Here is a 22,219-nt window from a genome sequence, read left to right as displayed (position 1 = left end):
AGACATTACAATAACCAAACCATGCTCACGTGTTTCGAGGTCGTATGTCACCAAATCTCATCTTTGCACATGCTATACGTGTAATGTGCGTTTACATGTAAAATTGTGATTTCATGAAAACGATTGCTACTCTTGTGTTCGGTAAATAAATTGATCCAGATTAAGAGCAATGAATTTATTTCATTAAATATCATTGTACCCTTATTTTGTTGAATAGCATTGTACCCTCATTGGAAACAAATGGTAATTGAACATAAAACTGAAAGAAAAAAACTTTGGAAAGAAAATGTCCAAAATATAAATGACAAGTGATTATCAAAATTTAACCAGGAGTCTAGTAACGACAGCAGCAAATAATGTAAAAAAAACGGGACTGTTATCATGGCGCACTTATAGCAGGTAAATCGATATACCAAATACGGACGTATGAATCATGTAAAGGCGCTTCATGTGCTCACAACAATCACGTGACTTACGTCCCATACACGGGAAGTAGAGACGTGCTGAAAAGGGAAACATTTTCACCAAAGTAAAAGTGAATATTATCTAATGAAAAAGTCAACAAAGGATATCGGTACAATAACGGAACGATTATTCTAACTAAAACTTGATAGAACGAGGACAGACTAAACAAGGACATAGTCTTCAAGATCCGCCGCTCATACAAATATTGTATCACATGAAATTAAAGTGGGCAACATGCCTTAAAACATTAAACACGTGACATAGCATTTAGAACCATAACAAATTCGTTTTCAGTCATCAGGTATCTGTGAAAGTAATCAACATAATTAATGACTATTCAATAACATATTATACTGCATAGTGAACTATCAAAATGGGCTGATCATGCTCGTATTATCCTTTTCTCTCTACTAGATGATTCTAACTAAATATTGTTTAAATATGCGCGGAATATGACGATAATCAATCGAATTTGAGTGAGAGGTTTAGGTACAAATGTAATAACACTACAAAGCAAGTTTCATCAAAGTCCGATCAATGGCGATCATTCGTTCAAAAGATATCGTGCGGAAAATAATCAGCCAATCACATCACAGCAGCCTCATTAAATATGCCCGGAATATACCGATAATCGAACTGGAGCAAGGGATTTAGGTGATAAGTCTACCATGCAAGTCTCATCAAATTCTGATCATCTCTTCAAAAGATATCTTGCGGAAAGCGAATCCGGGCGGACGGGTGGACGGATGGATCCCATTTGTATATCCCCACCAACTTAGTTCGGCGAAGGATAACAAATATAACAAAGTAACAAAATATAACAAAATAACAAAATATAACAAAATAACAAAATAACAAAATATAACAAAATAACAAAATATAACAAAATATAGAGATTTGCATTAAACTCATTCAAACATTATATAAGAGAAAAGACTATGTCTTCCGGTACGGTAAGTGTCTTCTGTTTTATCGGTGATACCCGTCATACAAATCTAGGTCACGACGATACCCGTCATACAAATCTAGGTCACGACGATACCCGCCATACAAATCTAGGTCACGACGATACCCGCCATACATATCTAGGTCACGACGGTACCCGCCATACAAATCTAGGTCACGACGATACCTGCCATACAAATCTAGGTCACGACGATACCAGCCATACAAATCTAGGTCACGACGATACCCGCCATACAAATCTGGGTCACGACGATACCCGCCATACAAATCTAGGTCACGACGATACCCGCCATACAATTCTGGGTCACGACGATACCCGCCATACAAATCTAGGTCACGACGATACCCGCCATACAAATCTAGGTCACGACGATACCCGTCATACAAATCTGGGTCACGACGATACCCGCCATACACATCTAGGTCACGACGATACCCGCCATACAAATCTAGGTCACGACGATACCCGCCATACAAATCTAGGTCACGACGATACCCGCCATACACATCTAGGTCACGACAATACCCGCCATACAAATCTAGGTCACGACGATACCCTCCATACAAATTTAGGTAACGACGATACCCGCCATACACATCTAGGTCACGACAATACCCGCCATACAAATCTAGGTCACGACGATACCCGCCATACAAATCTAGGTCACGACGATACCCGCCATACACATCTAGGTCACGACAATACCCGCCATACACATCTAGGTCACGACGATAACCGTCATATAAATCTGGGTCACGACGGTACCCGCCATACAAATCTAGGTCACGACGATACCCACCATACACATCTAGGTCACGACAATACCCGCCATACACATCTAGGTCACGACGATACTCGCAATACAAATCTGGGTCACGACGGTACCCGCCATACAAATTTGGGTCACGACGATACCGCCATACAAATCTAGGTCACGACGATACCCGCCATACACATCTAGGTCACGACGATACCGGCCATACAAATCTAGGTCACGGCGATACCCGCCATACAAATCTAGGTCACGCCGATACCCGCCATACACATCTAGGTCACGACGATACCCGCCATACACATCTAGGTCACGACGATACCCGCCATACAAATCTGGGTCACGCCGATACCCGCCATACAAATCTCGGTCACGACGATACCCGCCATACACATCTAGGTCACGACGATACCCACCATACACATCTAGGTCACGACGATACCCACCATACAAATCTGGGTCACGCCGATACCCGCCATACACATCTAGGTCACGACGATACCCGCCATACAAATCTGGGTCACGCCGATACCCGCCATACAAATCTAGGTCACGACGATACCCGCCATACACATCTAGAACACGACAATACCCGCCATACAAATCTAGGTCATGACGATACCCGCCATACAAATCTAGGTCACGACGATACCCGCCATACACATCTAGATCACGTCGATACCCGTCATACAAATCAAGGTCATGACGATACCCGCCATACAAATCTAGGTCACGACGATACCCGCCATACAAATCTGGGTCACGACGGTACCCGCCATACAAATCTAGGTCACGACGATACCCGCCATACAAATCTGGGTCACGACGGTACCCGCCATACAAATCTAGGTCATGACGATACCCGCCATACAAATCTAGGTCACGACGATACCCGTCATACAAATCTAGGTCACGCCGATACCCGCCATAGAAATCTGGGTCAGATCCGGGTTAAGTCATATTCTCAAAATGAGAAAAAGTGATTTTCCCACAAAATGAACATATAAAACTAATCAACACGGATCTAAAAATACTTCTACAGCAAAGAAAGCAAGCATAACGACATCCAAACACTTTTTGATATAAATTTGTATATTTGTTTGATTTTAAGAGGACTTCTTACATTGATCCTCCATATTTTGAGACCGACTTCCTGTCCTGCGCCCTCCCAGGCAGGTTCCGTTTCTGCTGATTCCTCTGAATAAAGAAAAATAAACTAGATGTACAGATTCCGTTAATACATGAAATTGGCACTTCAAAAACTACCGGAAAATACAACAAATCAGATTAAACATGTATTCCAAACCTCTTACACTATAAATGACGATGTTTACATCGTGGGAAATAATAATCTGAAACGAATCATAAACTGATTTCAAACGTCAAGACAGGAGTGTGTTTTCCAAATAAACAAACACTAATAGCTATTTTAAAACGTTAAACTTACAAATTCTTTTGAAACAATCAAGAAAATATTCCTTTTCGAAACAGCAGATGTGTTTTACATAATGAAATATTGCAGAACTCATTATGAAGTCATGAAGGACAACTACTGAGGACTTTTAATTACTTATTTTTTTTTTATAAATAATTATTGAACAGTATTCGTTACACGGTAGGAAATTAACACACATTAACACGTGATTACGGTGATAACGTGTCGGAGGTTTAAAGAAAAACTCACTCTTTACTTGTCTATCGGTGTCTGTACCGAAAAGGGCCATATTGGAGTCCTTCCAGTCATACTTCTTGGCTTTAATTAATCCTAGAATATAATAACATAGGTCAGGTATCAACTAAATATAATAACATAGGTCAGGTATCAACTAAATTATAACTAATACCAGAATATAATAACATAGGTCAGGTATCAACTAAATATAATAACATAGGTCAGGTATCAACTAAATATAATAACATAGGTCAGGTATCAACTAAATATAATAACATAGGTCAGGTATCAACTAAATATAATAACATAGGTCAGGTATCAACTAAATATAATAACAGGTCAGGTATCAACTAAATATAATAACATAGGTCAGGTATCAACTAAATTATAACTTATACCAGAATATAATAACATAGGTCAGGTATACACGAAACCATAACTTATATAGTGATATAAAAATATATAACAAAATAAAGAGAGAGCGTTATTGTTTGCCATACAGCAGATATCACAATTCGCTCACTCAACTGAAATTGCTATGGTGAGAATCGTGCTACAAATACAGACATTCGTGATCGTTTACACAAGTTAAAAAATTACAGACATTTGTCATCGTTTACACAAGTTAAAAAATTACAGATATTTGTGATGTCAACGATTTCATTTTATCAAATATAAGAGCATACCTGACATGTTGTCGGTGTCTGGGATTCTAAAATGAGAAAAAAAATATCATAAAATTCTTCGTATATATATAACACCTTATGGCCAGTGACAGTTATACAATTCATTGTAGAATTTCAAGGTGATGGTAAGATTTATACCAAAATCATGTCAGTAGAAGGGTATAGTAACCGGCCAGATACACAACATACCTGGTTATATGTAGTCGAAAAGATTCCTAGCTCGTACACTTCACAAGTCAGTGTTAGTCATTAAGGAAGCAAATATTAAAGCAGAGCCACGTGACTGCTGACGTGTATGTTTGAAGAAAAAGTCAACAAAATGAATGGAAAGTTTTTATCTGAAAAAGAGACCCGGTTAATGAGGAAATAACTTCGTCAGACGAACTGTACATATACAGACGGGTCAGGGCTACTGTACTAGAGAAAGGAACCCAGACTAGCATACTATCATATTATTTGGGACGGCAATACAGGTTTGTGTGGGTGTATAGAGGGTCACACTCCTGTGAATAAGTAAACCCGATGTGTTTACCTGACACAGTGATATTGTACAGCGCTAGGTACCAAGATGGTTACATATAATTGTTTACCATGATAGTGTAGTGACAATGCTGTTTACCATGATAGTGTAGTGACAATGCTGTTTACCATGATAGTGTAGTGACAATGCTGACACTGCTATCTTCGATTCCCAAGGACTACAATCTCAATTTGTGAACATACACATGTAGGAGTTTTTAGGAGGTAGCGGGGCTATTTACAGCCTAGCTAATCGATTTTACAGACTAAGCCAGGTAGACATGCAATTCATGCATCAGATACGGTCATACATAAGGTATAAAACAGGTCTATAACACTTCATCGACATTTTTATTCTGGTAGGCATACAGCTGTCAACGATGACTCATGACTTCACTGTAGATATGAAACTCGATCATATGTATCATAGTTAACCAAGGTAGAAATGAAATTGACACCGAAATCTCAAATACACGCGTCAACTTGACAAGTGAAAGAAATGACAAGGTTGTTTACCTGCTAGAAAAAACTCATTTTCATGTTATACATCATATGTATATATATATATTTGAGCTGTTTTCTGATTACGTTACGTGGCTGTATAAAGGTGTAATACATACCTGAGCTCGGCGGATCAGACAGAAAGATGACAGAAGTCGTCTGTATGTATATTAGAGGGCGTAGTCTTATCGACACATTGATGATACACACGTGTGTGGGAGGAAGGAGGGGTATGACTCGTACACGGTGTGTACATAGCACTTTTACCACGTATGAGTGTGATAAAAAATATTTGTGGTGAGGAGAGACGATTGACTGGTCATGGCCAGAATACGAATGAAAACGACAGAATACGACTGAAAATGACAGAGTAAGACTGCCATGGAAACTAAATAGTTTAGGGGTTAGGGGCGTAGGAGGGGGATTCCGTTACGTCAATCCTCCTTCGCTATTCGTTATACTAGGTCGTCTCTTGGATAGTAACCTTACACATGAATTATTCAGTGTTAGCCCATATCTGTCTGGCATTGCTTACATACCTTTCGGATCACTGCCCAAGTATGTATACATATGTATAACTGACCTGAAGAGTGGTTTTTAACTGGAAGTAAATTATCTAGTACTATACTGCCAGATACAGGAAATCTTATTTAAGGGTTTTAGCCTAACTGCATACACGGTTCACAGTCTATAGGTTGCTGGGTTGGACTATCGCTGTTAGTGTCAGAGTTTTACAATACTGACAATCGATATAGACTGATCAACACCTGTGCGCAGTTATCACTAGATACAAGTACGATATGATGTACATGTAAATGGGCGTGCCCCCTTCTCTACTGCAGGTATGTAAGGTTTACATGTTTCATACACAGATAGGTGTCAGAGGAGCGGCTACTGATATTATAAAACGTTACTCTACAAGTACACGGTTAGATAAAACATGGTCAGTTATTATAGTACAGAACATCTTACCTGATCCGAAGTAGGTGCAAGATGTCGATCCGAAAGAATGTCACGGTTCGGTGATTATATGTGTATGACCACTTCCGTTCCTAACTCAATTTCCTTATTTGGACATATACGTTCCTAAAAAAGATAGACATACGGGCAACTCTGTCATATGAATATATGTTGCTAAGCAATGTTCACATCAACGAATTGTGTGATACATGTGATTTTTAATGTAAGACGTAAGCATCAACATCTCAATCATTATTCCGTAAAAAGAATATTTAACATACAGGTATCATGTAAGTTTCATATATGATATATAATGGTACAACAGGAATACTTGCCAAACAAATGAGGGGTATGAGGGGTCCCCAAGGCGCTATCAAAAACACCGAGAGGGCCGTCTGTACATGAGTCAGCTAATGGAGTACCCGACACGTCAAACCCGGAACAAACCCGACTTTCCTTCTGACATCGTCCATCTTTTGTTCATTGATTAAAGTTCTGTCCCTTATGTTTATTGACTTTGATATGAAACGTCAAATGTGAGATTTGTCACACATTAGAGAAACATGTTATTGAGGTCAATATTTTTTCCATCAGGCGTAGGTTAGGAGGGGGTTCATCTAGGAAGTTTCTTGGTGTTGTACAGGTAAAAAGGACCATGTTCTTTTAGATGAATCATGGATTCCATGCAGACAAATGTTTTGAGATAAGACGATCTTCAAGGTAAACTGTTACGATCTACCAATCCATAGGAGTGGCTGGTACGATAAAATACCAGGTTGTCGTCACATATCTGTTAAATGAATTGTTTATTGTTATATGTCGGTAAGACCCTAACGCCGGAACAAGTCTGAGTCGACGAAATTGATATTTGAAGTTTGTCCACCAGGAGTTAGTTATCAATGCATGTCGTCTTTAGTTTATGTTTAAGAACGTAGAAGATAGCTTGTTGTAACCTTCCATAAATACCTTTTGAGGATTTGATTTTTTAAGTTTATGATAGTTTATAAGTATTATGACATGATTTCCATAACCGGTCTGTCATGAGCTGATATTGATAATGTTTTTCTTCATTAACATAAATGATACAACAATTGTAATGTGACCATGTGTTCTCTCGTTGACCTTGATAATATAATGCATATGAATGGTGAGGACGATTGCTGATTTTGATATGTATATTAATATTTTTTCATATCTTCTTAAGATAAGCTTGGTTATTGCAGCAATAAACTATTTTTCTATCAATTAAAAAGTTCGGAGTGCAATCTCCCATCCATGAATCTACGTCGCATTGTAGGTTAAATCCTGGCCCGAGTTTCCTAAGGCCCTAAGTTGGATGAGAAATAAATTAATCTTGATTCTTTAAAATAAAAATCTTCACACCATGTCTGGTGCAGCTTACACACCTCCAGACATGGTGTCAGGGTCAGAGGAAACTCGGGCTACACCAGACATGGTGTCAGGGCCAGAGGAAACTCGGGCTACAATAGACATGGTGTCAGGGCCAGAGGAAACTCGGGCTACACCAGACATGGTGTCAGGGTCAGAGGAAACTCGGGCTTCACCAGACATGGTATCAGGGCCGGAGGAAACTCGGGCTACACCCGATATGGTGTCAGGGCCAGAGGAAACTCGGACTACACTAGACATGGTGTCAGGGCCGGAGGAAACTCGGGCTACACCAGACATGGTGTCAGGGTCAGAGGAAACTCGGGCTACACCAGACATGGTGCAAGGGCCAGAGGAAACTCGGGCTTCACCAGACATGGTATCAGGGCCGGAGGAAACTCGGGCTACACCCGATATGGTGTCAGGGCCAGAGGAAACTCGGACTACACTAGACATGGTGTCAGGGCCGGAGGAAACTCGGGCTACACCAGACATGGTGTCAGGGTCAGAGGAAACTCGGGCTACACCAGACATGGTGCAAGGGCCAGAGGAAACTCGGGCTACACTAGACATGGTATCAGGGCCAGAGGAAACTCGGGCTACACCAGACATGGTATCAGGGCCAGAGGAAACTCGGGCTAGTGAAATCCTCGTCTTGTAGCGCCACGAAATCGTTGCAAAAATGAGCGGGGATTTAGATATTATTATAGTTTTAAGACGACCCTTGTTAGAAGCTCCCATTCAAAGCTCACTCTCACCTTCGACATTTGATGGGAATGTCTTATACAATGTAGTAACCTGAGATTACCACGGATGTTATCCGCCATCAGTGATAAACAGAAACAGAACAAAGTGTTTGTCATAGTTCATTATGGTCCATCCGTAAGTATTCGACTTCCTTATGCATTAGTAAGACGTCTTCAATGTTTGTTGAAATGCCTGATGACTCTGTTGTTACCGGTTCTCATTTTAAAGAAATGGATTTTACCTAGACTTGCATTGTGGGTGAGGCTAACCCTTTCAGAACGCCTGGTCTTATCCTCTTTGTAAATCTTCAATGCTACCCTGCAATATCATATTTTGTTTTATGTTGTCGTTGTTTTATGTTGTCATTGTTTTATGTTGTCGTTGTTTTATGTTGTCGATGTTTTATGTTGTCATTGTTTTATGTTGTTGTTTTATGTTGTCATTGTTTTATGTTGTCGTTGTTTTATGTTGTCGTTGTTTTATGTTGTCGATGTTTTATGTTGTCATTGTTTTATGTTGTCATTGTTTTATGTTTTGTTTTATGTTGTCATTGTTTAATGGCTTTTAAGATAGAATTTCGTTTGTTTCTTTGTATTCCCTGTTTGTTTTTGGAACATGTTCTTTGTCATGTTATCTTAATAGAAGTAAATGACGAATGTGATTTACGTGAATAACAAATGTATATATGTATCTACGTCTATGGCATATAATATTGATGAATCAAAGCCATATACCGAGGATATTCTTCAGTTTGTCCTGATTAGGTTGGAACATTGTGGATACATGGTCCTGGTTGGAACATTGTGGATTCATGGTCCTGGTTGGAACATTGTGGATAAATGGTCCTGGTTGGAACATTGTGGATTCATGGGCCTGGTTGGAACATTGTGGATAAATGGTCCTGGTTAGAACATTGTCGATAAATGGTCCTGGTTGGAACATTATGGATAAATGGTCCTGGTTCGAACATTGTCGATAAATGGTCCTGGTTGGAACATTATGGATAAATGGTCCTGGTTGGAACATTGTGGATAAATGGTCCTGGTTGGAACATTGTGGATACATGGTCATGGTTGGAACATTATGGATAAATGGTCCTGGTTGGAACATTGTGGATAAATGGTCCTGGTTGGAACATTGTGGATAAATGGTCCTGGTTGGAACATTATGGATAAGTGGTCCTGGTTGGAACATTGTGGATAAATGGTCCTGGTTGGAACATTATGGATAAATGGTCCTGGTTGGAACATTATGGATAAATGGTCCTGGTTGGAACATTGTCGATAAATGGTCCTGGTAGAAATAGTGTGGATACATGGTCCTGGTTGGAACATTGTCGATAAATGGTCCTGGTTGGAACATTATGGATAAATGGTCCTGGTTGGAACATTGTGGATAAATGGTCCTGGTTGGAACATTGTGGATACATGGCCCTGGTTTAAATAGTGTGGATACATGGCCCTGGTTGAAATAGTGTGGATACATGGTCCTGGTTAGAACATTGTGGATAAATGGTCCTGGTTGAAACATTGTGGATAAATGGTCCTGGTTAGAACATTGTGGATAAATGGTCCTGGTTAGAACATTGTGGATACATGGTCCTGGTTAGAACATTGTGGATACATGGTCCTGGTTGGAACATTGTGGATACATGGTCCTGGTTAGAACATTGTGGATACATGGTCCTGGTTGAAATAGTGTGGATTCATGGTCCTGGTTGGAACATTGTGGATACATGGTCCTGGTTGGAACATTGTGGATACATGGTCCTGGTTGGAACATTGTGGATACATGGTCCTGGTTGAAATAGTCTGGATACATGGTCCTGGTTGGAACATTGTGGATACATGGTCCTGGTTGAAATAGTGTGGATAAATGGTCCTGGTTAGAACATTGTGGATACATGGTCCTGGTTAGAACATTGTGGATAAATGGTCCTGGTTGGAACATTGTGGATAAATGGTCCTGGTTAGAACATTGTGGATAAATGGTCCTGGTTAGAACATTGTGGATACATGGTCCTGGTTAGAACATTGTGGATACATGGTCCTGGTTGAAATAGTGTGGATTCATGGTCCTGGTTGGAACATTGTGGATACATGGTCCTGGTTGGAACATTGTGGATACATGGTCCTGGTTGGAACATTGTGGATAAATGGTCCTGGTTAGAACATTGTGGATACATGGTCCTGGTTGGAACATTGTGGATACATGGTCCTGGTTGAAATAGTGTGGATACATGGTCCTGGTAGAAATAGTGTGGATACATGGCCCTGGTTGAAATAGTGTGGATACATGGCCCCGGTTGAAATAGTGTGGATACATGGTTGCGGTTTAAACTAACAGGCTATAAATAGTGTCAAACAACGGGAAGGAAAATGATTGCAATCTCATAGTTAGTCTTACGTAAAACTCACAAAAAAAATCCTCAATGCATGATACTTCCTTGTCTATAATATAAATAGGTTCATCTGACGTCGATGCATAATATTGTGTTTCATTGTAATTGTAAACAAGTATTTGTCAACCTCGTCATGGTAAATAAATCTTCATAATGATTCCACGTCGTCATGGTAAATGAAGATTCCAAAAGGACTCCACCTCGTCATAACAAATAAAGCTTCTGAACAGATTTTACATCGTCATCGCAAATAAAACTTTAAACAGAAGTCCATGTCGCCATAGTAAATAAAGCTTCCAAAAGAATTACACGGCGTCATAGTAAATGAAGCTTCCAAAAAAAGATTCCACATCGTCATCGCAAAGAAAGCTTCCAAAAGAATTACACGGCGTCATAGTAAATGAAGCTTCCAAAAAAAGATTCCACATCGTCATCGCAAAGAAAGCTTCCAAAAGAATTCCACATCGTCATCGCAAATCAAGCTTGCAAAAAAAGGAGTCCACGTCGTTATAGCAAATAAAGCATCCAAAAGCATGTCACCTCGTCATAGTAAATAATGCTTACACAAGGATTCCACGTCATCATGGTAAATAAAACTTCCAAAAGCATGTCACCTCGTCATAGCAAATAAAGCTTACAACTAAATTCCACCTCGTCATATTATATTAAGTTTCAAAAAGGATTCCACCACGTCATTACAAATGTTACTCTAATCAAACAAACAATCAGGACGTTAGTCTATAGAAAGTTAATCTTACTTGTTGGTAACTCATGAAGGCGAACTGTCAAAATGGAGACTCATCCCAATGAAAAAATGACAACAAATCACACAATTAACAACAACAAGAAGTGTTCACAATATAAGATTGGTTTTTAATAATTGACATAGATAGATAAAACGATAATAACAGTAACAAGTGATTTAATATACAAAATCAAAATAAAAAGAAATAAGAAGTAGGGTCCCAAATCTGTGTACTGTACTGCTAACTGACACATACTGGATTTCATGTATTAACAAGCGATTGTGGAATAAACTAACCTTGAGATTTGTTTTCCATATTACAGGGGATTCAAAACCAGCAAACACTGTCGGGCGTATTATCTTGTTTTACTTGTTTCAAAATAAAGATCAATCTAATTTTCGTATTATTCATTTTCTCAATTAATGAAATGGGTGTACTGGTGTAAAATTGTATTTCACAAATATGGTATGATTTATTGGTAGAATTCTCTTATATAACTTGCCTTGGAATGTGAAACTTTTACAATGGTAGTAACTTCAAGCTTGAACGTCCATAGGTAATTCATTCGTCAACACACTTATACAAATACAATTGGGTTGGTCAGCAGAAATAGGAAGACATGTTAGTTATGTAACGAGATCACGTGGTGTGAATTCCGCTCTGTGAAACCTATCACCACGTCAGACGTCCATTAAGATAAGCATTAGTAACTTTAAAAGTTTCCGAATACAGAGCAATTAAACAAGTTTAAATAAATAAAATACGTGCAATAATTATAATATACATCGTAACACCACAGTGATGTCACCGACATCATGAATTGTAACATGCATGTACAGGGCTGGGATCACGTGACCAATATTGCATCACGATACCAGCATTAGCACGAATCAGTCGGTTATAAAATAATGTTCGGGGCTATTATCTAAAATTGACGGAAGCACAATATGAATATAAGCCTGTAAGCTATCTAAGTGACGACATATCGTCTCAATGAACGCCAACGCATAGTGTTGGTTTGTGTCTTTAACATCCTTAAGCAGTCATGGCAAGTTGGAAATCGGCAGAATCCTGTCCCTGGCGAACCACTGTAATAGGCAAGTAGCACTTCTTTTGCTTCTGCAAAAAGTTCTGGAAATAACAGAACATATCAAAATGTTAATAACTACGTACTAGCCAATACGAGCGATGGAGGTAACAGCACATATTAGAGAAATTCTTTCAGAGATACATTTTAACGGCGATTTGTTGACATCCAATACGTACGTGAGCATATGGCATGCCGTTTTTCTTCTCTGTTGTTGAAGCGCCCTTTCCAACCCATACAAATACCCCTAGGCTTCCGTGGTGGTACAAAAACACATCCTGTATATAGATATAGAAATGTCATTGTAGTAAAGATTCAACTTTTACACACTTCATAGCCGCACCAGATACAGAACAAGGTACGTAAATGTAGGTGAAGTAACAAGGAAGTGGTGGTCCGGACAAATATCCTTTGTGCTCAGTTGGGCGGTATGGTGCCAGATAGTCAACCATACAGCACAGAGCCAACCTGCATGGTAATGATATTCCATAATAACCATCGTCATTGATGGGTAAATTCTATATAAAAAGTAAGATTTGTGACTCCGATGATACATCGGCACTTACCATTTGAAAAAAAACTTCTTAAGAAACATTTCTCTCGTACCTTTCGATTCAAGCACTGAAATATACACCGTTTCCATACCTGTGTATCAGGTCCATATGTAACAATTCCTACAGATGTTTACCTGATCTTGAAAGTCGTCCCACGACACGTCTCCGGTTTTCAATTGTTTCATGGCTATTTTTCCGGAGGAATCTGAAACCCTGCAATGGAAATAGGTTGATTTAGACAGACTTTTACATCACATGTTGACTCAGACTGATATTTACGTCACATGTTGACTCAGACAGACATTTACGTCACATGTTGACTCAGACTGATATTTACGTCACATGTTGACTCAGACAGACATTTACATCACAAGTTGACTCAGACAGACATTTACATCACAAGTTGACTCAGACACATTTACGACACATGTTGACTCAGACAGACATTTACATCACAAGTTGTCTCAGACAGACTTTTACATCACATGTTGACTCAGACTGATATTTACGTCACAAGTTGACTCAGACAAACATTTACGACACATGATCACTCAGACAGACATTTACATCACATGTTGACTCCGACTGATATTTACGTCACATGTTGACTCAGACAGACATTTACATCACAAGTTGACTCAGACAGACATATACGTCACATGTTGACTCAGACAGACATTTACATCACATGTTGACTCAGACAGACTTTTACATCACAGGTTGACTCAGACTGATATTTACGTCACAAGTTGACTCAGACAAACATTTACGACACATGATGACTCAGACAGACATTTACATCACATGTTGACTCCGACTGATATTTACGTCACATGTTGACTCAGACAGACATTTACATCACAAGTTGACTCAGACAGACATATACGTCACATGTTGACTCAGACAGACATTTACATCACATGTTGACTCAGACAGACTTTTACATCACATGTTGACTCAGACTGATATTTACGTCACAAGTTGACTCAGACAAACATTTACGACACATGATGACTCAGACAGACATTTACATCACATGTTGACTCAGACTGATATTTACGTCACATGTTGACTCAGGCAGACATTTACATCACATGTTGACTCCGACTGACTGATATTTACGACACATGATAACTCAGACAGACATATACATCACATGTTCACTCAGACTGATATTTACGTCACATGTTGACTCAGACTGATATTTACGTCACATGTTGACTCAGACAGACATTTACATCACATGTTGACTCCGACTGATATTTACGACACATGATGACTCAGATAGACATTTACATCACATGTTGACTCAGACTGATATTTACGTCACATGTTGACTCAGACAGACTTTTACATCACATGTTGACTCTGACTGATATTTACGTCACATGTTGACTCAGACTGATATTTACGTCACATGTTGACTCAGACTGATATTTACGTCACATATTGACTCAGACAGACATTTACATCACATGTTGTCTCCGACTGATATTTACGTCACATGTTGTCTTTGACATTTACGTCACATGTTGACGTAGTCTGACATTTACGTCATATGATGACGTAGACTGATATTTACATCACATGTTGACAGACTGACATTTGTTGTTATCAGGATGATGGAAGTTCTATACTGTATCAGGATGATGGAAGTTTCTATACTGTATCAGGATGACAGGGGTTTCTATACTGTATCAGGATGATGGAGGTTTCTATACTGTATATGGATGACACAGGTTTCTATACTGTATAAGGGTGACAGGGTTTATATACTGTATAAGGATGACAGGGGTTTCTATACTGTATAAGGGTGACAGGGTTTATATACTGTATAAGAATGACAGGGTTTCTATACTGTATAAGGATGACAGGGGTTTCTATACTGTATAAGGGTGACAGGGTTTATATACTGTATAAGAATGACAGGGTTTCTATACTGTATAAGGATGACAGGAGTTTGTATACTGTATAAGTATGACAGGGGTTTCTATACTGTATCAGGATGACACAGGTTTCTATACTGTATCAGGATGACAGGGGTTTCTATACTGTATAAGGATGACAGGGGTTTCTATACTGTATCAGGATGATGGAAGTTTCTATACTGTATCAGGATGATGGAAGTTTCTATACTGTATCAGGATGACAGGGGTTTCTATACTGTATCAGGATGATGGAGGTTTCTATACTGTATAAGGATGACAGGGGTTTCTATACTGTATAAGGATGACAGGGGTTTCTATACTGTATATGGATGACACAGGTTTCTATACTGTATAAGGATGACAGGGGTTTCTATACTGTATAAGGATGACAGGGGTTTCTATACTGTATAAGGATGACACAGGTTTCTATACTGTATAAGGATGACAGGGGTTTCTATATTGTATAAGGATGACAGGGTTTATATACTGTATAAGGATGACAGGGGTTTCTATACTGTATAAGGGAGACAGGGTTTCTATACTGTATAAGAATGACAGGGTTTCTATACTGTATAAGGATGACAGGGGTTTCTATACTGTATAAGGATGACAGGGGTTTCTATATTGTATAAGGATGACAGGGTTTATATACTGTATAAGGATGACAGGGGTTTCTATACTGTATAAGGGTGACAGGGTTTCTATACTGTATAAGAATGACAGGGTTTCTATACTGTATAAGGATGACAGGGGTTTCTATACTGTATAAGGATGACAGGGGTTTCTATACTGTATAAGGGTGACAGGGTTTCTATACTGTATCAGGATGACAGGGGTTTCTATACTGTATAAGGATGACACAGGTTTCTATACTGTATAAGGATGACAGGGTTTCTATACTGTATAAGGATGACAGGGGTTTCTATACTGTATAAGGATGACAGGGGTTTCTATACTGTATAAGTATGACAGGGGTTTCTATACTGTATAAGTATGACAGGGGTTTCTATACTGTATAAGGGTGACAGGGTTTCTATACTGTATAAGGGTGACAGGGGTTTCTATACTGTATATGGATGACACAGGTTTCTATACTGTATATGGATGACACAGGTTTCTATACTGTATAAGGGTGACAGGGTTTCTATACTGTATACGGATGACAGGGGTTTCTATACTGTATAAGGATGACACAGGTTTCTATACTGTATAAGGGTGACAGGGTTTCTATACTGTATAAGGATGACAGGGTTTCTATATTGTATAAGGATGACAGGGGTTTCTATACTGTATAAGGATGACACAGGTTTCTATACTGTATAAGGGTGACAGGGTTTCTATATTGTATAAGGATGACAGGGGTTTCTATACTGTATCAGGATGACAGGGGTTTCTATACTGTATAAGGATGACAGGAGTTTGTATACTGTATAAGGATGACAGGGGTTTCTATACTGTATCAGGATGATGGAGGTTTCTATACTGTATCAGGATGACAGGGGTTTCTATACTGTTTAAGGTTGACAGGGGTTTCTATATTGTATAAGGATGACAGGGTTTCTATACTGTATAAGGATGACAGGGGTTTCTATACTGTATCAGGATGATGGAGGTTTCTATACTGTATCAGGATGACAGGGGTTTCTATACTGTTTAAGGTTGACAGGGGTTTCTATACGGTATAAGTTTGACAAGAGTTTCTGTCCGTCTAGTTTAATATTCATACTAGACGATCACATCACTTACTGAAAGAGTCGCTTTTCGTCGCCGCTGTCCTCGCCTTCCTCATCATCGCTGTCGTCTTCGGGTTCAACTTCCTCTGTCAGAGAGGCATAGAACTTGTGCTGCAAAGATGAGGAGGTATTCTATTATATTGATCATTTGACATTTCAATACTGCAACGTGTTATAGATAGATTTACATGTATACAATCACTGATTCAGAAGAATAATGGAGCATCAACCAAATACCGAAAACATGTCGCTGCTGCCGACAGCATTGTTGCTTATGAAATATGGGTGCCGTTCCAGTCCTGATTAGAGTTAAAGGTACCGATACCGAATGTAACTATGGCAACAACAACTGATGTATCCTTATGTATACATGTAATGTGTCACTATGGTAACAACAACTGATGTATCCCTGTATATACATGGAATGTGTCACTATGGTAACAACAACTGATGTATCCCTGTGTATACATGGAATGTGTCACTATGGTAACAACAACTGATGTATCCCTGTATATACATGGAATGTGTCACTATGGTAACAACAACTGATGTATCCCTGTATATACATGGAATGTGTCACTTTGGTAACAACAACTGATGTATCCCTGTGTATACATGGAATGTGTCACTATGGTAACAACAACTGATGTATCCCTGTGTATACATGGAATGTGTCACTTTGGTAACAACAACTGATGTATCCCTGTGTATACATGGAATGTGTCACTATGGTAACAACAACTGATGTATCCCTGTATATACATGGAATGTGTCACTATGGTAACAACAACTGATGTATCCCTGTGTATACATGGAATGTGTCACTTTGGTAACAACAACTGATGTATCCCTGTGTATACATGGAATGTGTCACTTTGGTAACAACAACTGATGTATCCCTGTGTATACATGGAATGTGTCACTATGGTAACAACAACTGATGTATCCCTGTATATACATGGAATGTGTCACTATGGTAACAACAACTGATGTATCCCTGTATATACATGGAATGTGTCACTATGGTAACAACAACTGATGTATCCCTGTGTATACATGGAATATGTCACTATGGTAACAACAACTGATGTATCCCTGTATATACATGGAATGTGTCACTATGGTAACAACAACTGATGTATCCCTGTGTATACATGGAATGTGTCACTTTGGTAATAGCAACTGATGTATCCCAACGTAGAGAGCATAGGTGTCATGTGAGGACTGCTGTTAGTAAATATCACTATATCCAATACTTTTTTGTAGTTAAGACTGTTCTAGACACTGCTCGTACTGAGGTTTACGGTACTCTGCATACAACGTTTGCGGACTGAGGTTGTGTATAGTTCCTGGCCGTATCCTAGGGTGGTTGGGAGTGAGGTTGTGTATAGTTCTTGGCCGTATACTGGGGTGGTTGGGAGTGAGGTTTTGTATAGTTCCTGGCCGTATACTGGGGTGGTTGGGAGTGAGGTTGTGTATAGTTCTTGGCCGTATACTGGGGTGGTTGGGAGTGAGGTTTTGTATAGTTCCTGGCCGTATCCTAGGGTGGTTGGGAGTGAGGTTGTGTATAGTTCTTGGCCGTATACTGGGGTGGTTGAGAGTGGGGTTTTGTATATTTTCTGGCCGTATCCTGGGGTGGTTGGGAGTGAGGTTTTGTATAGTTCCTGGCCGTATACTGGGGTGGTTGGGAGTGAGGTTTTGTATAGTTCCTGGCCGTATCCTTGGGTTGTTGGGAGTGAGGTTGTGTATAGTTCCTGGCCGTATCCTGGGGTGGTTGGGAGTGAGGTTTTGTATAGTTCCTGGCCGTATCCTGGGGTGGTTGGGAGAGAGGTTTTGTATAGTTCCTGGTCGTATACTGGGGTGGTTGGGAGTGAGGTTTTGTATAGTTCCTGGCCGTATACTGGGGTGGTTGGGAGTGAGGTTTTGTATAGTTCCTGGCCGTATACTGGGGTGGTTGGGAGTGAGGTTTTGTATAGTTCCTGGCCGTATCCTGGGGTAGTTGGGAGTGAGGTTTTGTATAGTTCCTGGCCGTATACTGGGGTGGTTGGGAGTGAGGTTTTGTATAGTTCCTGGCCGTATCCTGGGTGGTTGAGAGTGAGGTTTTGTATAGTTCCTGGCCGTATCCCGGGGTGGTTGGGAGTGATGTTTTGTATAGTTCCTGGCCGTATACTGGGGTGGTTGGGAGTGAGGTTTTGTACAGTTCCTGGCCGTATCCTGGGGTGGTTGGGAGTGAGGTTTTGTATAGTTCCTGGCCGTATCCTGGGGTGGTTGGGAGTGACGTTTTGAATAGTTCCTGGCCGTATCCCGGGGTGGTTTGGAGTGAGGTTGTGTATAGTTCCTGGTCGTATACTGGGGAGGTTAGGAGTGAGGTTTTGTATAGTTCCTAGCCGTATCCTGGGGTGGTTGGGAGTGAGGTTTTGTATAGTTCCTGACCGTATCCTGGGGTGGTTGGGAGTGAGGTTGTGTATAGTTCCTGGCCGTATACTGGGGTGGTTGGGAGTGAGGTTTTGTATAGTTCCTAGCCGTATCCTGGGGTTGTTGGGAGTGAGGTTTTGTATAGTTCCTAGCCGTATCCTGGGGTTGTTGGGAGTGAGGTTGTGTATAGTTCCTGGCCGTATCCTGGGGTGGTTGGGAGTGAGGTTGTGTATAGTTCCTGGTCGTATACTGGGGTGGTTGGGAGTGAGGTTTTGTATAGTTCCTGGCCGTATACTGGGGTGGTTGGAAGTGAGGTTTTGTATAGTTCCTAGCCGTATCCCGGGGTGGTTGGGAGTGAGGTTTTGTATAGTTCCTAGCCGTATCCTGGGGTTGTTGGGAGTGAGGTTTTGTATAGTTCCTGACCGTATCCTGGGGTGGTTGGGAGTGAGGTTGTGTATAGTTCCTGGCCGTATCCCGGGGTGGTTGGGAGTGGGGTTTTGTATAGTTCCTGGCCGTATCCTGGGGTGGTTGGGAGTGGGGTTGTGTATAGTTCCTGGCCGTATCCCGGGGTGGTTGGGAGTGAGGTTTTGTATAGTTCCTGGCCGTATCCCGGGGTGGTTGGGAGTGAGGTTTTGTATAGTTCCTGGCCGTATCCTGGGGTGGTTGGGAGTGAGGTTTTGTATAGTTCCTGGTCGTATCCTGGGGTGGTTGGGGGTGAGGTTGTGTATAGTTCCTGACCGTATACTGGGGTGGTTGGGAGTGAGGTTTTGTATAGTTCCTGGCCGTATCCTGGGGTGGTTGGGGTGAGGTTTTGTATATCTCCTTGCCGTATCCTGGGGTGGTTGGGAGTGAGGTTTTGTATAGTTCCTGGCCGTATCCTGGGGTGGTTGGGATCGAGGTTTTGTATAGTTCCTGGCCGTATCCTGGGGTGGTTGGGAGTGACGTTTTGAATAGTTCCTGGCCGTATCCCGGGGTGGTTTGGAGTGAGGTTGTGTATAGTTCCTGGTCGTATACTGGGGAGGTTAGGAGTGAGGTTTTGTATAGTTCCTAGCCGTATCCTGGGGTGGTTGGGAGTGAGGTTTTGTATAGTTCCTGACCGTATCCTGGGGTGGTTGGGAGTGAGGTTGTGTATAGTTCCTGGCCGTATACTGGGGTGGTTGGGAGTGAGGTTTTGTATAGTTCCTAGCCGTATCCTGGGGTTGTTGGGAGTGAGGTTTTGTATAGTTCCTAGCCGTATCCTGGGGTTGTTGGGAGTGAGGTTGTGTATAGTTCCTGGCCGTATCCTGGGGTGGTTGGGAGTGAGGTTGTGTATAGTTCCTGGTCGTATACTGGGGTGGTTGGGAGTGAGGTTTTGTATAGTTCCTGGCCGTATACTGGGGTGGTTGGAAGTGAGGTTTTGTATAGTTCCTAGCCGTATCCCGGGGTGGTTGGGAGTGAGGTTTTGTATAGTTCCTAGCCGTATCCTGGGGTTGTTGGGAGTGAGGTTTTGTATAGTTCCTGACCGTATCCTGGGGTGGTTGGGAGTGAGGTTGTGTATAGTTCCTGGCCGTATCCCGGGGTGGTTGGGAGTGGGGTTTTGTATAGTTCCTGGCCGTATCCTGGGGTGGTTGGGAGTGGGGTTGTGTATAGTTCCTGGCCGTATCCCGGGGTGGTTGGGAGTGAGGTTTTGTATAGTTCCTGGCCGTATCCTGGGGTGGTTGGGAGTGAGGTTTTGTATAGTTCCTGGCCGTATCCTGGGGTGGTTGGGAGTGAGGTTTTGTATAGTTCCTGGTCGTATCCTGGGGTGGTTGGGGGTGAGGTTGTGTATAGTTCCTGACCGTATACTGGGGTGGTTGGGAGTGAGGTTTTGTATAGTTCCTGGCCGTATCCTGGGGTGGTTGGGGTGAGGTTTTGTATATCTCCTTGCCGTATCCTGGGGTGGTTGGGAGTGAGGTTTTGTATAGTTCCTGGCCGTATCCTGGGGTGGTTGGGATCGAGGTTTTGTATAGTTCCTGGCCGTATCCTGGGGTGGTTGGGGTGAGGTTTTGTATATCTCCTTGCCGTATCCTGGGGTGGTTGGGAGTGAGGTTTTGTATAGTTCCTGGCCGTATCCTGGGGTGGTTGGGATCGAGGTTTTGTATAGTTCCTGGCCGTATCCCGGGGTGGTTGGGAGTGAGGTTTTGTATAGTTCCTGGCCGTATCCTGGGGTTGTTGAGAGTAAGGCTTTGAATAGTTCCTGGCCGTATTCTAGGGTTGTTGTTAGTGGAGTTTTATATAGTTCCTTTGGAAAGAGGTTTTGTGTAGTTCTTGGTTGTATCCTGTGAATGTGAAGAGTTTTGAGATCATGGCAGATCATGTTTCTAATGTTTCATATACCTCGAGTCGTCTGTCTTTCTTTCTGGATATTGATTATCTGATCTGGTCAAACTAGATCAACCATATACATGACCAGCTGTATACTTACTCGTTACCTGTAAAACCTACCTCGGGGTACAACATTTCTTCCTCCAGTACCTCGGACGTGGCTTTTCGTTCTATCTTAAGATTGGAGAGGAAGCTCATCGCCTGTTTAAGGAAATCTTCTGTAATTATTCTTCATTATTTTTCCTTCACAGGAGATGTAATCATAGATGCAATAATATTAGTAATAACAGATATAACAACAGATGTAATCACAGGTGTTATCACATATGTAATC

At 41.0% G+C, this 22,219-nt stretch overlaps 2 protein-coding genes across 5 annotated transcripts in view; both read right to left on the bottom strand.

The window, feature by feature from the left end:
* LOC117331448 (gelsolin-like protein 2) overlaps window positions 1–6,661 on the bottom strand; it is a 33,790-nt gene extending 27,129 nt beyond the window's left edge. Inside the window, exons 1-4 of one of the 3 annotated variants that reach the window (XM_033890163.1) lie at window positions 6,555–6,661; window positions 4,563–4,588; window positions 3,889–3,969; window positions 3,328–3,401 (exon numbers count right to left, since the gene is read on the bottom strand). In XM_033890163.1, coding sequence (XP_033746054.1) covers window positions 3,328–3,401; window positions 3,889–3,969; window positions 4,563–4,569 — 162 coding nt within the window. In that variant the 5' untranslated portion in view covers window positions 4,570–4,588; window positions 6,555–6,661. Of the gene's footprint in view, window positions 1–3,327; window positions 3,402–3,888; window positions 3,970–4,562; window positions 4,589–4,751; window positions 4,858–5,701; window positions 5,793–6,554 lie in introns of those variants that run through there. The other 2 variants (XM_033890165.1, XM_033890164.1) reach the window with 2 other exon arrangements.
* A 5,270-nt stretch (window positions 6,662–11,931) lies between these two features.
* Window positions 11,932–22,219, bottom strand: part of LOC117331447 (gelsolin-like protein 2) — a 41,699-nt gene continuing 31,411 nt past the window's right edge. For both annotated transcript variants that reach the window (XM_033890162.1, XM_033890161.1), the window contains 5 exons: window positions 22,006–22,086; window positions 17,141–17,238; window positions 13,601–13,679; window positions 13,092–13,190; window positions 11,932–12,956 (listed from right to left, as the gene is read on the bottom strand). In XM_033890162.1, the coding sequence (XP_033746053.1) occupies window positions 12,861–12,956; window positions 13,092–13,190; window positions 13,601–13,679; window positions 17,141–17,238; window positions 22,006–22,086 (453 nt within the window). In that variant the 3' untranslated portion in view covers window positions 11,932–12,860. The remainder of the gene's footprint in view (window positions 12,957–13,091; window positions 13,191–13,600; window positions 13,680–17,140; window positions 17,239–22,005; window positions 22,087–22,219) is intronic.

Source organism: Pecten maximus, chromosome 7, assembly GCF_902652985.1.
Source record: "Pecten maximus chromosome 7, xPecMax1.1, whole genome shotgun sequence".
Taxonomy (NCBI): domain Eukaryota; kingdom Metazoa; phylum Mollusca; class Bivalvia; order Pectinida; family Pectinidae; genus Pecten; species Pecten maximus.
This window is presented reverse-complemented; position numbering and strand designations above follow the sequence as displayed.